Source organism: Trichoderma citrinoviride (genome assembly GCF_003025115.1).
Source record: "Trichoderma citrinoviride strain TUCIM 6016 unplaced genomic scaffold BBK36scaffold_5, whole genome shotgun sequence".
Lineage (NCBI taxonomy): Eukaryota > Fungi > Ascomycota > Sordariomycetes > Hypocreales > Hypocreaceae > Trichoderma > Trichoderma citrinoviride.
The window spans coordinates 594771-606279 of record NW_020194713.1 but is presented as its reverse complement, the minus strand read 5'-3'; the positions used below and the strand labels follow the sequence as shown (position 1 = coordinate 606279).

General features: G+C 50.8%; 4 protein-coding genes across 4 annotated transcripts; 3 read left to right on the top strand and 1 right to left on the bottom strand.

The window, feature by feature from the left end:
- Positions 1 to 1442: 1442 nt before the first annotated feature.
- Positions 1443 to 2207, top strand: BBK36DRAFT_1133150 (E3 ubiquitin ligase SCF complex, Skp subunit; the record flags this gene model as incomplete). The annotated part of the gene is made up of 4 exons (XM_024892070.1): positions 1443 to 1562; positions 1625 to 1722; positions 1802 to 1972; positions 2031 to 2207. The coding sequence occupies exons 1-4, from the start codon at positions 1493 to 1495 to the stop codon at positions 2205 to 2207; spliced, it is 516 nt and encodes a 171-aa protein (XP_024750714.1). The 5' UTR covers positions 1443 to 1492.
- A 944-nt stretch (positions 2208 to 3151) lies between these two features.
- BBK36DRAFT_1116611 (ribosomal protein L39e) lies at positions 3152 to 3487 on the bottom strand (the record flags this gene model as incomplete). Its single annotated transcript, XM_024890251.1, has 2 exons — positions 3152 to 3200; positions 3387 to 3487. Coding segments are annotated over 2 exons (150 nt in total), but the record flags the coding sequence as incomplete, so codon positions are not given.
- Positions 3488 to 4336: 849 nt separating this feature from the next.
- BBK36DRAFT_1135000 (ARF/SAR protein) lies at positions 4337 to 5838 on the top strand. Its single transcript, XM_024892498.1, has 6 exons — positions 4337 to 4486; positions 4579 to 4764; positions 4827 to 4865; positions 4924 to 5007; positions 5085 to 5408; positions 5488 to 5838. The coding sequence occupies exons 2-6, from the start codon at positions 4690 to 4692 to the stop codon at positions 5509 to 5511; spliced, it is 546 nt and encodes a 181-aa protein (XP_024750712.1). The 5' UTR covers positions 4337 to 4486; positions 4579 to 4689; the 3' UTR covers positions 5512 to 5838.
- Positions 5839 to 8197: 2359 nt separating this feature from the next.
- BBK36DRAFT_1134999 (catalase) lies at positions 8198 to 9847 on the top strand. Its single transcript, XM_024892497.1, has 2 exons — positions 8198 to 8375; positions 8506 to 9847. Exons 1-2 carry the CDS (start codon positions 8204 to 8206, stop codon positions 9822 to 9824), a joined length of 1491 nt encoding a protein of 496 aa, XP_024750711.1. The 5' UTR covers positions 8198 to 8203; the 3' UTR covers positions 9825 to 9847.
- The last annotated feature ends 1662 nt before the right edge of the window (positions 9848 to 11509 follow it).

Sequence of the window (11509 nt, the reverse complement as noted above, 5' to 3'; positions counted from 1 at the left end):
CGGGCAGACGCGTGCAGGTCGAGAGGAACGCGCCAGAGGGGGTTGAGAAATGCTGCTAATCAACGGGAGCAGGTGGTCAGACGAGGCTGATGACCCTCCGGCTGAGACCCCGAGACCTGAGACTTGATCGCATGGAGGGAAAAGGGGGCATGACCTCAGTTTGGCCTTCTCAGTTGGCTAAAATGCTGCTTTCGTAATCACTTGGGTTGTTTATTAGCACACGCTTGGTTCCAACTAACAAGGACGAAAGGGCCCTTTGATGACCTTTATGAGGTTATTGCTGAGGCAGCATCATGTTTCAGCAATGGATGGCTGTCAATGCAAGAATCGCGCTATGCGAAGAGAGCATGATATTCACACTTTCCCTCTTTCCATTCTGTTTATTAGTAACTTTTCTTTATCGAATCAGCCATCGATCCTATTCGAGACATTTTCCACGTGAGGAAGGATTTCACAACAACTGCCATGGATGAAGCTGCTCATTGGAGACCTTTGGTACGGAATAGTGACGCCATATGCGCATCCTGAGCACGACAATGAGAAGCCCCCAAGAAGAATGCAATGAATGAATTTGGGCCAGCGGGAGAAACGTGAGAGCGCTGCGTGTTGCCTAGATGTTAGTGAAGCAAGCAAAGAACCGATCCGCAAGGGGCCCATGTGAGACCAGATATGAGGCGTCGACAAACGGGAGAAAGTCGAAGAGGCGGAGATTTGTAACTAGAGAGTTCTCCAGACGGGTATTTTCAACAAAGCTCGACAACAATGAAAGGAAGCCCGCCCGCCTGCCGTCATTATGGAAGCACGCACCTCGACAACCCAACATCGACGGGCACTTTCACAGCGTAAGGTACCAAGTACTCAGGAGTAACCTGCAGTGCCTTCAAGTTATGAGTTCCTCTACATGTACGGGCTGTATTCGGAGTCACTGAAACTTTAAAAAGGGCAAGTCTGCGAACCCAATTCTTTCATGAAGAGCAGACCATATAGAAGTACCAGTAGATGAATGAAAGAACATAGAAACAAGAAGATGAATATAAAAGAACAGATTGCCTAAGGTAGGAACGGATGCTTTACGGACAGATGCTACTTCTTTGACAGTTTCAGCGGAGCACAAGCGTCTTTGGGCCTCAACCTTCTTTCGGCTTTTGACCGCGATCGATGGAAGCTTTTGGGAGGTACGTACCGTATCCGCCACGGCAGCAGCAGCAGGCTGCAGAACCCCGCAGAGTCCAAGAGTGGGCAGGTGCCTGCCACTGAAGGCACAGCGTCCGTGCCTGGCCTCCGGTTCAGCTCAGCGTATTAATACCACTCCTGTCCTCCCTTGCCGGCTGCACTTTTCGCATCAGCATCAGCATCAACAACAGTCTCCCCAAAACCCCCCGAACCGCTCCGACTTGCATCATCTGCATCTCCCGCCAGTTTCAGCATCGCTCCGCTACACCGACCGACTTCCGTCCAGCTACTATCACATCATCGCCACATCATCCTCACAATGGCGGAAGCAAAGGCTGCGTCCCAGAAGATCTGGCTCATTTCCAACGACAATGCCACCATGGAAGTCGGTATGTTCGCCTTCTTCCCGCTCCGTTCATCTGCCAACCGTGTCACTGACGCCCGATTTCAGACCGTTCCGTGGTTGAGCGCTCCATGCTCCTGAAGAACATGCTGGAGGACTTGGGCGGCGCCGACGTCAGCCCCGAGAACCCTATCCCCATTCCCAACGTAAGTTGTCATTTCTTGAGCCCTCGCCCATCGATGTCCTTCTTTCTCCTAGGAAACGCCATTGACAGCGACTCTGCAGGTCAACGAAGCAGTGCTGCGAAAGGTTGTTGAGTGGTGCGAGCACCACCGCAACGACCCCGTCACTGCCCCCGATGACGAGTCCGATGCCCGCAAGAAGACGACGGATATCGAGGAGTGGGACCAGAAGTTTATGCAGGTGGACCAGGAGATGCTCTTCGAGATCATTCTTGTACGTTATCACTCCGCCTCAACAGTGATGACCTCGTTCGCAACTAACAATAACCTAGGCTTCCAATTTCCTGGATATCAAGCCCCTCCTCGACGTCGGCTGCAAGACCGTGGCCAACATGATCAAGGGCAAGTCCCCCGAGGAGATTCGCAAGACCTTCAACATCACAAACGACTTTTCTGCCGAGGAGGAGGAGCAGATCCGCCGCGAGAACGAGTGGGCTGAGGACCGATAAACGGACCATCTATATAGGTGCTTCAGAACTCTTCATCTTTGTTTTGTTGCGGCGGGGAGCAGCAGCGCGGATCGAGTTGATCCCACAGCTGGTTTGATAGAGCAACCTACGGCGTTGACGGGCATGAATTGACAGGGCTATCGGTTTCCTTTTCTTGCCTTTTCTGGTATTCGTTTTTTCTTGGGGTTCACGTATGCGGGGCTCGAGTGTACAGTGACTAACTCGGAACATTTTTCATGAGCTGGGGAAGAGGTGTGTCTTCTAGAAATCAATACAATTCTAATGGCACCCCGGTTATCAAAACATAACGGCTTGCTCTATGCTGTGATTTGCGATGATGGATTATGCTATACCCGTGTAAAAGACTACTCGATGAAGGCTGAAGGTACGCCATGGTCAGGCATACTACTACTAGGCAGCTTCTATCTCTTATCTGCTCGAGATTCAAAGAGTTGCATGTTGCGCTGACTCGATCCAGGGCTGGGAGGCTAATAATGGATGATGGTAGATGCCATTCAGCATTCGACCTCCTCTGGGGCTCTACGAAAGGATTCTCAGCTGCAGCTGCAGCTGCAGCGATGGAGCATCACAGATTTAGAAAAGACAAAATCGGCGGAAACTTGGGAGAAAAAAGCCGAAATGGCATCAAAAATAGGTTCATTCCTTTCCCTATGACCGACCGTGACATGAAGCAATATCAAGAATCAAGAAACCGGGCAAACCGTGCCCATTCCATGCATCTGCATCCTCCTTTACCCTCCCCTCCCAACACGCCGTGAAAAGAAAATGGACGGGGGAGAAAGAAGTCTTCTTAAACCCCTTTTCCCGCCATCACCACACTAGGACCATGCCAAAAGATAAAAAACCGCTGGAGGTCGGTACCGTCGGTGCGAGAGAGGGGGGGCTTTTCGAGAATGCCGGGTTGGTTTTTCGGGTGAGGTTGCTTAGATGCCAAGACGGGTCTTCCTCCAGTGCCTTCTCTTGGCGTTGTAGCTGTACAAAATGACGAGTTAGTATTTTGCCTTTGGAAGTGATAGGGTTTGTTGTTTGCGAGAGGGCATGGTTCGGGGTGTGTAGGGTGGAAAGATGTCGCAAAATCGTGTGACGGAGGTGATTGTGATGTGTTGAATATCGTCGCGATAGACTTGAGAATTCGTCTCTTGGGGAGAGTGAACGCACCGGATGGTGTTGCCAGTGCGAAGGCGAATCCATTGCGGAACCGGGCGGTTCTGCTTCTGGGCCTTGGCCAGCTTCTGCTTGGTTCGGAATGTCTTGTGGCTCTATAGATTCATTTCCTCGTCAGCTTCTTTCGCTCTCCAAAGCATTCTTGAGCCTCGTCTCCCTCCATTCAGCGGCTGCGTCTTTCCATTTTTCTCTCCCACGTCCTGCAACACTCTTGTCGGATCTCGCCTGAGTGCTTCCAACTGCAGGCCGCGCGCCGGGGAAAAAAAAATCGAGAAATCCGCTCCTTTGATGGACGACTTGGCTCCTTCATCAAAACAACGCCGGGGAGAGAAGGGAGCTGCCATACCGCCATCTTATTGACCTTGCGTATCGAGTCTGGTGATGATGACGATTTTGGGTGATGTTGAGAGTGATAGTAGGTTTTGCGACCCGCATCCGAGGGGAGGGCGTAAAGCCCTAGCGAGAAAAAAATGAAAGACCTGACTTTGTGTGGGTTTGTGGCTGGTGCCGCGTGTGGCGCAGACGGTCTTTCTGCCTGAGGCACAAAAAGCGGCTGAGAAACTTGATGTGGATGAAGGGTCTCGCGGAATGATTACCTAATGAGGCTACGATGAGGGAAGACAAAATAAGCTAGACGGCCTTCTAGAGTGTAGTTGATGAGCGAGGGAAGCAAAAGTACATTTCTCACAAAGCTGAACTTGACGGCTGTTTTTATGTTATCGAATGGCCTTTTGCCATTGTTCAGCTCATCTGGATGCGGTCTCTGGTGCCATCGAGTACAGTAGAGTCTTCATCAGCTTACAGCTTTGGTACCTTGTGCAACGCAGACAGGTCAAGGAATGTGAGGCTGCGTAAGATTAGCCTTGTCATTTTGTCTAAGCGCGTGGACCAACCAGAGGCCTCCGTTGGCAAGGACAGCGCCTCTAGCAAACGCCTGCCAAGATGGGTGCAGATGGGCTCTAGAAGTCTCCGGAATAGGGGACAGTTTGTAATTATTAACTCGTCGCATAACAACATTCCGACGAGAGCCGTATCTCTCTCTGCGACGAAACCTTGCGGCACACACGCGACAAAGTTTGAACGATTCATATTCCCGGCGTCTTTGTTGCGTTTTTTTCTATACTTTCTTAATTTCGTATTTGGGATTTATTATTGGGCGTATTTCACAGAGGCACGATCGATCCTCCCCCGCAAATTCCAGCTGCGCGCGAGGCGGAAACGCGAAACGGCTTTTTCATCTTCCACGGACGGAGCGCAGCGGGTTTCACAAGAGCTTCGGACTTGTTCATTTTTCACGATGGGCGCGGGAATGTCATGGTTGACCAACTTGGTCTGGGCAAAGAAGGAGATTAGAATCTTGATCCTGGGCTTGGTATGACGTCGTGCATTGGCTTTGGGCTTCGATGTTGGGATGCTAATGCTGGGCTTGAACAGGACAATGCTGGCAAAACGACGCTTTTATACAGACTGAAGGTGCTATTCACGAGAATGCCCCTCTGCCTGATCGCGTGCTGACTTTTATTGGGATCAGATTGGAGAAGTTGTCACGACCATACCGACGATCGGCTTCAACGTCGAATCAGTCACGTACAAGAATCTCAACTTCAATGTCTGGGTATGGAACACGACTACGAAATACGCGTGAAAGAGAAAGAATCGTCTCTTGCTAACGGCACTTGTTCTCGCTTCCAGGATCTGGGTGGTCAGACTAGCATCAGACCGTACTGGCGGTGTTACTATGCCAACACCGCTGCCGTCATTTTCGTCGTCGACTCGACCGACATCGACCGGTTACAAACGGCCGCAGAGGAGCTGTCGGCCATGCTGAACGAAGAAGAGCTCAAGGACGCGGCGCTGCTGGTGTTTGCCAACAAGCAGGACCAGCCCGGCGCCAAGGGAGCGGGCGAGATCTCAGAAGCGCTGCAGCTGGGCGAGCTGCGGGACAGGAATTGGAGCATCATGGCCTGCTCGGCGGTCGATGGCAGTGGTGTGAATGAGGGCATGGATTGGCTAGTGGTGAGTCTATCCTTTCCTGGCGGTCCAAGTGACTTGGGGGAAGAATATCAAGGAAGCTGACGATTTACGTCTGATTTAGCAAACCGTGAACCAGGACAACTAAAACACGAGACTCTACGAAACAAATAACGAACGCATGAAGGGGGCTCAATCAGCCTTCCTTCTTCATTACCGAAACGCAACTTGTACAACAAACGATAGGATTATGGCAACGACGGCCGGGTTTCGTCGTACCCAAGCGGCCAACGCTATATTGGGACAGGGAGAAGGATATGCAAGGAATACCACACCTGCCTATATAATAGGCGGATGATAGCCTTGGAAGGGGGGCAAAGCGTACGGACGGCGGCACAATATGAAGGTTACTACCATTTAATTTTAGACTTGGGATACGCGTTAGTATCCTGTTTCGATTCTCAACATTTATCTCTCCGTCTTTGGACACTGAGCTTGGCTTCGGAACCCTCGCAATCTCGGACATGCGGGCTCTGCACAGTCCCTCAATCTAACTGAGAGACTCCCATGTGTATGTGGTTATGTCGAAACCGATAGGGTATCCAGGGCATGTGGTGGTATCTGCAGAGGATCGCTATGAGGCGGTTCTTCTACCGGGCCTACTCAGGTGCCCGGCAATATCCACATGACGTCCAATCAATCTTCCGGTTAATATAGCTGTTCTCGTTGTTTCCGCGGATCTCTCTGTAAGAAAGGATGAGAGACTGGCCGAAGAAGAGAGCGTGAAGATGGTAAAGTGATGTGGGCAGAGGGTATAGCAGCAGACAACTTGAAGGTCTCGACTCTCGTAAGCATACCTAGGTACTTACTCGGTCTTTGGCGGATATACATGTCAAATTGACCTCTTACGGGAACCGGCGGTCGATAGGATTTTGGCTGATATGATCTACCTAGACTTAAGTCGAATACCTACTAGGTGACTACCTAGATAGTGATATGGATGGGATCTGTCGTTGCTTCACGCGGCACCTAACCAGCCGGGCGAACCTTCGTTGACAATTAGCCCCATTTGGAATGCCTATCAAATGAGATATGTAAGATCCGAATATCAACTATATCAGCTACGGAGATAAACATTGGACTAATTATGTGATTACGGCAGAATGGAAACCTAAGCACCCCCGGAAACATTCCCGAACAGGTGACCACGCGTCCAAGCCCGAACGCCGGAGACACGAGGCGCGCCCGCGCCATCCTTCTTCCATCTACAAGCGCATTGGAAGTTGGTGGAATGGGGGTGGGTGATGACGAGCGAAACGATTGCGGCACTTGCGGAAGAGGAAGGCAATGGCGAGACCCCGCTTGGAAAGTTGGAGAAGGAAAAAAAATCAGGCTGAGATATAGAATTAATTGACTCATATTCTGGAGAAAGGGCTGATGTGATAGATGGTTTTCGAGGTGTTGGGGACGCCGGAGAAGCTGAATCGAATGCAAGAGGACATTGAGAACAAGTGATGCTGGTGGCAGATGTGCGTTACATTGAGTGGCCGATGCATGAATTCATGGAATTCGTGCTTCTCCGATCCATCTCAGCAATAGAGGCAGCTTGACGAGAAAATGACCCCAGAAAAGAACCTGATGTAATATCTTGAGGTGTACTCCGTAGTCCCATAAATTACATATCACAGCACAGCAGAGCATCTTGATGTTCAAGTCCCGTCCAAGCTCAGCTCCAGCAGCCCGCCGAGCCCCGGTCGAGCGAACCGATTCCCGCTTTGCTTATTAGAGGTCCCCTGATTGGCTCACCCTACTCCACATTGGGCTAGCCCAGCGGGGAAAGATCGAGCGAGCCGGCTCTTGCTTCCCACCTGGTTTGCCAAGACTGTACGGCAAGAGCATGTACCTCGTATGCGCGTATGAGGAGCGAAATACCTGCAATGCTTGTTCAGTCACATTGCCCTGACGTAGGGTGTGGATCTTGGGACCAAAGTCAGGCACGCAAGCACGCAAAGCTCTGGACAACTCCGGGGACAGCTGGACAAGATTGTGGGTGAATATGGAAGAGCTTCTGGGCAACTGTCTTCAACTACAGCATCTGATGTAACTCATACACTATCTGAGGTAGGTACCTTGGATATATGCTCATCACGTCGGACTTGATGTTAACACAAAGATGCCCAACGGTACCTTGTGATTTCTGCGAATTTGGGTAGGTAGTGAAGCTCGTACCTACCTTACCTTATTAGCTGCTTTTTGTACAGTAGTAGCTTGGTAGGGCAAGCACGAGCAGGGCACAATAAGAGGTTAGATACAGGCAGGAAAGGGGAGGGGAAGGAGAGAGGGAGGGTCCGTGTATGCATGTACATCCCGCCAGATGCCGAGTTTCAACCACACAAAGCTCCTCTATGCCATCCGGCCATCCATGGATGCGTGGATTCGCAGCTCTCTGACAGGCTTCGTCTTACATCGGGCTCTGTCAAATCACCCCACCAACTACGCTCACTCCTCTCTTTCCATCTCTGTTCTATCTCTCAGACGTATAAAGAGGCAGGCTCGACCAACCCCTCATTGCCCGCCTGGCTACCTTGTCCCGTGTCCCTCAACTCTTCCTTCTCTTCTTCTTCTTCGTCTTCTTCCTCTTCCCGGCCCTCTTTCTCATCGTCTACCATTTATCCACTCTATCCTCCTATAGAGTCGATATCTGCTGCCTTCTTACCAAATAACACAAAGTAAGTTAGTTACCTCTTATCTTGTTCCCCTCCAATTGTACTGCAAGTCATCCATTGAGTAAGGTACGGCAACTGACACCATCTCTTAGTACCTTATCCGCGATAGCCACAATGGTTGCCAACGATGCCTCGGCTTCCACCTTCAGATACAACGAGAAGCCAGTCTACACCACCTCCAATGGCGCTCCCATTGACAACCCTGAGGGCTGGCAGCGGCCCGGCACCATGGGGCCTCTGCTGCTCCAGGACTTTCACCTGATTGACGCCCTAGCCCACTTCGACCGTACGTATCAACCATTACTTCTTCTCTTTGAATCCTCTATCAATGTTCCGCAATACCCGATACTAGGCTCTATTCCAACCTGCCCCTCAGCGAGTGTCACCAGATCGGTCTACTAACACTGCACATCTAGGCGAGCGTATCCCCGAGCGCGTCGTCCATGCAAAGGGTGCTGGTGCATACGGTGTCTTTGAAGTCACCCATGACATCACAGACCTCACCTCCATCAACATGTTTGACACCGTCGGTAAGAAAACCAACTGCGTTGCGCGTTTCTCGACTGTCGGTGGCGAGAAGGGTTCAGCCGACACTGCTCGCGACCCCCGCGGCTTCGCCATCAAGTTCTACACGGAAGAAGGCAACTGGGACTGGGTATACAACAACACTCCCGTTTTCTTCATTCGGGACCCTACCAAGTTTCCGCTCTTCATCCACACTCAGAAGCGGAACCCGCAAACGAATCTGAAAGATGCCACCATGTTCTGGGACTACCTTTCCACCCACCAAGAGGCCATCCATCAAGTAATGACTCTCTTCTCCGATAGAGGCACCCCTTACTCTTACCGACACATGAACGGATACTCGGGTCACACTCACAAGTGGACTAAGCCTGATGGATCGTTTGTGTATACTCAGGTTCACCTCAAGACCGATCAGGGCATCAAGACGTTCACCGGCGAAGAGGCCGCAAAGATGGCTGCCGAGAACCCGGACTGGAACACTCAGGATCTTTTCGAGGCTATCCAAAAGGGTGACTATCCCAGTTGGACGGTCTATGTCCAGGTGCTCACCCCTGAGGAAGCTGAGAAGTTCCGATGGAACATCTTTGATTTGACCAAGGTTTGGCCTCAGAAGGACGTGCCCCTGAGACCTCTTGGCAAATTCACGCTCAACAAGAATCCCGAAAACTATTTCGCCGAGATTGAGCAAGTTGCCTTTTCTCCCTCGCACTTGGTACCCGGCGTTGAGCCTTCCATCGACCCCGTGCTGCAGTCTCGGCTGTTCTCTTACCCCGACACTCATCGTCACCGTCTGGGCACCAATTATCAGCAGATTCCTGTCAACGCGCCTCTCAAGGCATTCAACCCCTTCCAGCGTGATGGTGCCATGGTCGTCAACGGCAACTATGGTGCCAATCCCAACTACCCCAGTTCCTACAGGCAGCTGACTTACAAGCCTGTCAAGCCCACTGTCACGCATGAGACTTGGTCTGGCGCTGCCGTCCATGAGCTCTTCCAAGTAGTCAACGATGATGATTTTGTTCAAGCAAAGGGTCTCTGGGACGTTCTCGGCCGCACTCCTGGCCAGCAAGACAACTTTGTCTCGAATGTCGCTGGCCACTTGTCGGCGGCTCACCAGGAAACTCGCAATAGAACATATGCCATGTTTATGCGAGTGGACCCTGGCTTGGGGGTTTCCATTCAGGAGCAGACGGAGAAGCTTGTCAAATAGTCAAAGCCAACGTGTTGACGAGGGAATGGCAAGATTATACAAATGCTGAGAGGTTCGATTCGGAGGGAATGTGGAAATGTTCAGGATGCCATGTACTTTATAGGAAATGGAACTACCATACAGATGTGTTGCTCATTATCAGACTCAACTGGGCGGCTTTGCCCCTGATGACCCGGTCTCCGATCACAATAATGATATTGTACACGAATACATCTTTTGTACATATATTAGCGTATTTCACCCATGTAGGATATCATACTGGGACAGAATCGTCAATACCTCCCTTACAGTTGCAAGCCGTCGAACCATCAGGGAAAGTCACATCACTGCAGCAGACGAGAATCAGGCATTTCTTTTTTTTACCAAGTTTGAATTAACTACCTAGTAGTACTGCCAACGACAAGAAAACGAGCAGGGACCCTTTTCCAGCAGTGCGAGGCATCGCGTGCGAGGCATCTCCGCCGCCTGGGCGGAAGAAGCCATTTGTCCTTCATTTGTTACAATATGTTTTTTGAGATTTTTTTTTTGGTTCCAACATCTGATTTCTCCCCCTTTTCAATTTTTTTTCTCGCACGCTTTGAGTCATATATCCAGCATCTCTTATGCGATCCCAAGTGTTCTCCCGTTTCCTGCGGAAGAGCCCAGGAGTGAGTCCGCGACAGCCAACAAGGCACAGCGTTGCTGACCGTCCGGCTCACTCGCCTGGCATCGCGCCACATCCGCTTCGATGCTTTTTCAGTCAGATCCAGTCTGTCAGAAGTGGCGACCGCAGCGGAAGTAGTGTGTAGAGAGATGAACTACAAAAACCGATTTGCCATGTTATTTCCCAGTGCCATCTCAACAAGCCTGTTATTGCGTCGAGAACTGAAAAGGGGGCACAGCTCTTTGGCGTGCTCGAGCTGTTCCCCCCTAATCGGCATGTGAGATGGCAGAGTTGATTGAAATGCCTGGCTGAGAAATAATCGCGGCAAAACGACGGAGCGGAAGAGGCCATTGCACTCGTCGCTGCCCAGCAGAGACAAGGCATGAAACCCACCCTATCGTCGTCTTCCCAATAAGCCGACATATTCCAGATATCTCAGCACCGTGACCGCAATGCGCAATGATGTGATATTGTTGGTTTGACGTCGTTCCAAAAAGCGCGAAGAGTCTGAAACCGGTTCAGATCCCGTGAGTCGGTGTTGGAAACGAATCATTGAGCCGAATAAACCGTTGTCGTAAGCTGAGTACTTGATCCGAAGGGAGAAAGTGTCCAACCCCAGCGTCTAGCTGGAGAAACCAAAGCTTTCCATGTATTCAAAATCGTGTCGCGTACCCGTGAGTCTATTCGTAACTCGTTCATGTCGTCGTCAAATGCTTTCGTGAATCATTACGCAATGACAGGATAAGGTAAGACCAAAGAGTGAGTAGTCTGAGATGTTACTCTCAGGCACCTCACATCCGAGAGGGAGATCTTCCGGTGAAAAAAGTAAAGCCTGCCCTCCAAATGCCTCGAGAGGGGCAAAGGGGGATGAGAAAAGAAAGTGAAGGAATCAAATCCAGTGGAGGTTTCGGACCGTGCCGAGTGTTGTGCATTGCTGCAGTTGCCTCTTATCTTTAACCCAATGTGTACCAGAAACAACAAGAAGAACAAGGAAAAAGGGAAGAGAATGTCGCAAGTCGCTAGCGTCTGTGCCGAAGAAGGA

What these genes read in the sequence shown, in the direction of transcription:
- BBK36DRAFT_1135000 (XM_024892498.1), top strand. Translation starts at nt 4,690, where the DNA reads ATGGGCGCGGGAATGTCATGGTTGACCAACTTGGTCTGGGCAAAGAAG. An exon ending in CGCTTTTATACAGACTGAAG is followed by an intron (nt 4,866 to 4,923) that starts GTGCTATTCACG and finishes TATTGGGATCAG; the next exon opens with ATTGGAGAAGTTGTCACGAC. An exon ending in AGGGCATGGATTGGCTAGTG is followed by an intron (nt 5,409 to 5,487) that starts GTGAGTCTATCC and finishes CGTCTGATTTAG; the next exon opens with CAAACCGTGAACCAGGACAA.
- BBK36DRAFT_1134999 (XM_024892497.1), top strand. Translation starts at nt 8,204, where the DNA reads ATGGTTGCCAACGATGCCTCGGCTTCCACCTTCAGATACAACGAGAAG. An exon ending in CGCCCTAGCCCACTTCGACC is followed by an intron (nt 8,376 to 8,505) that starts GTACGTATCAAC and finishes CTGCACATCTAG; the next exon opens with GCGAGCGTATCCCCGAGCGC.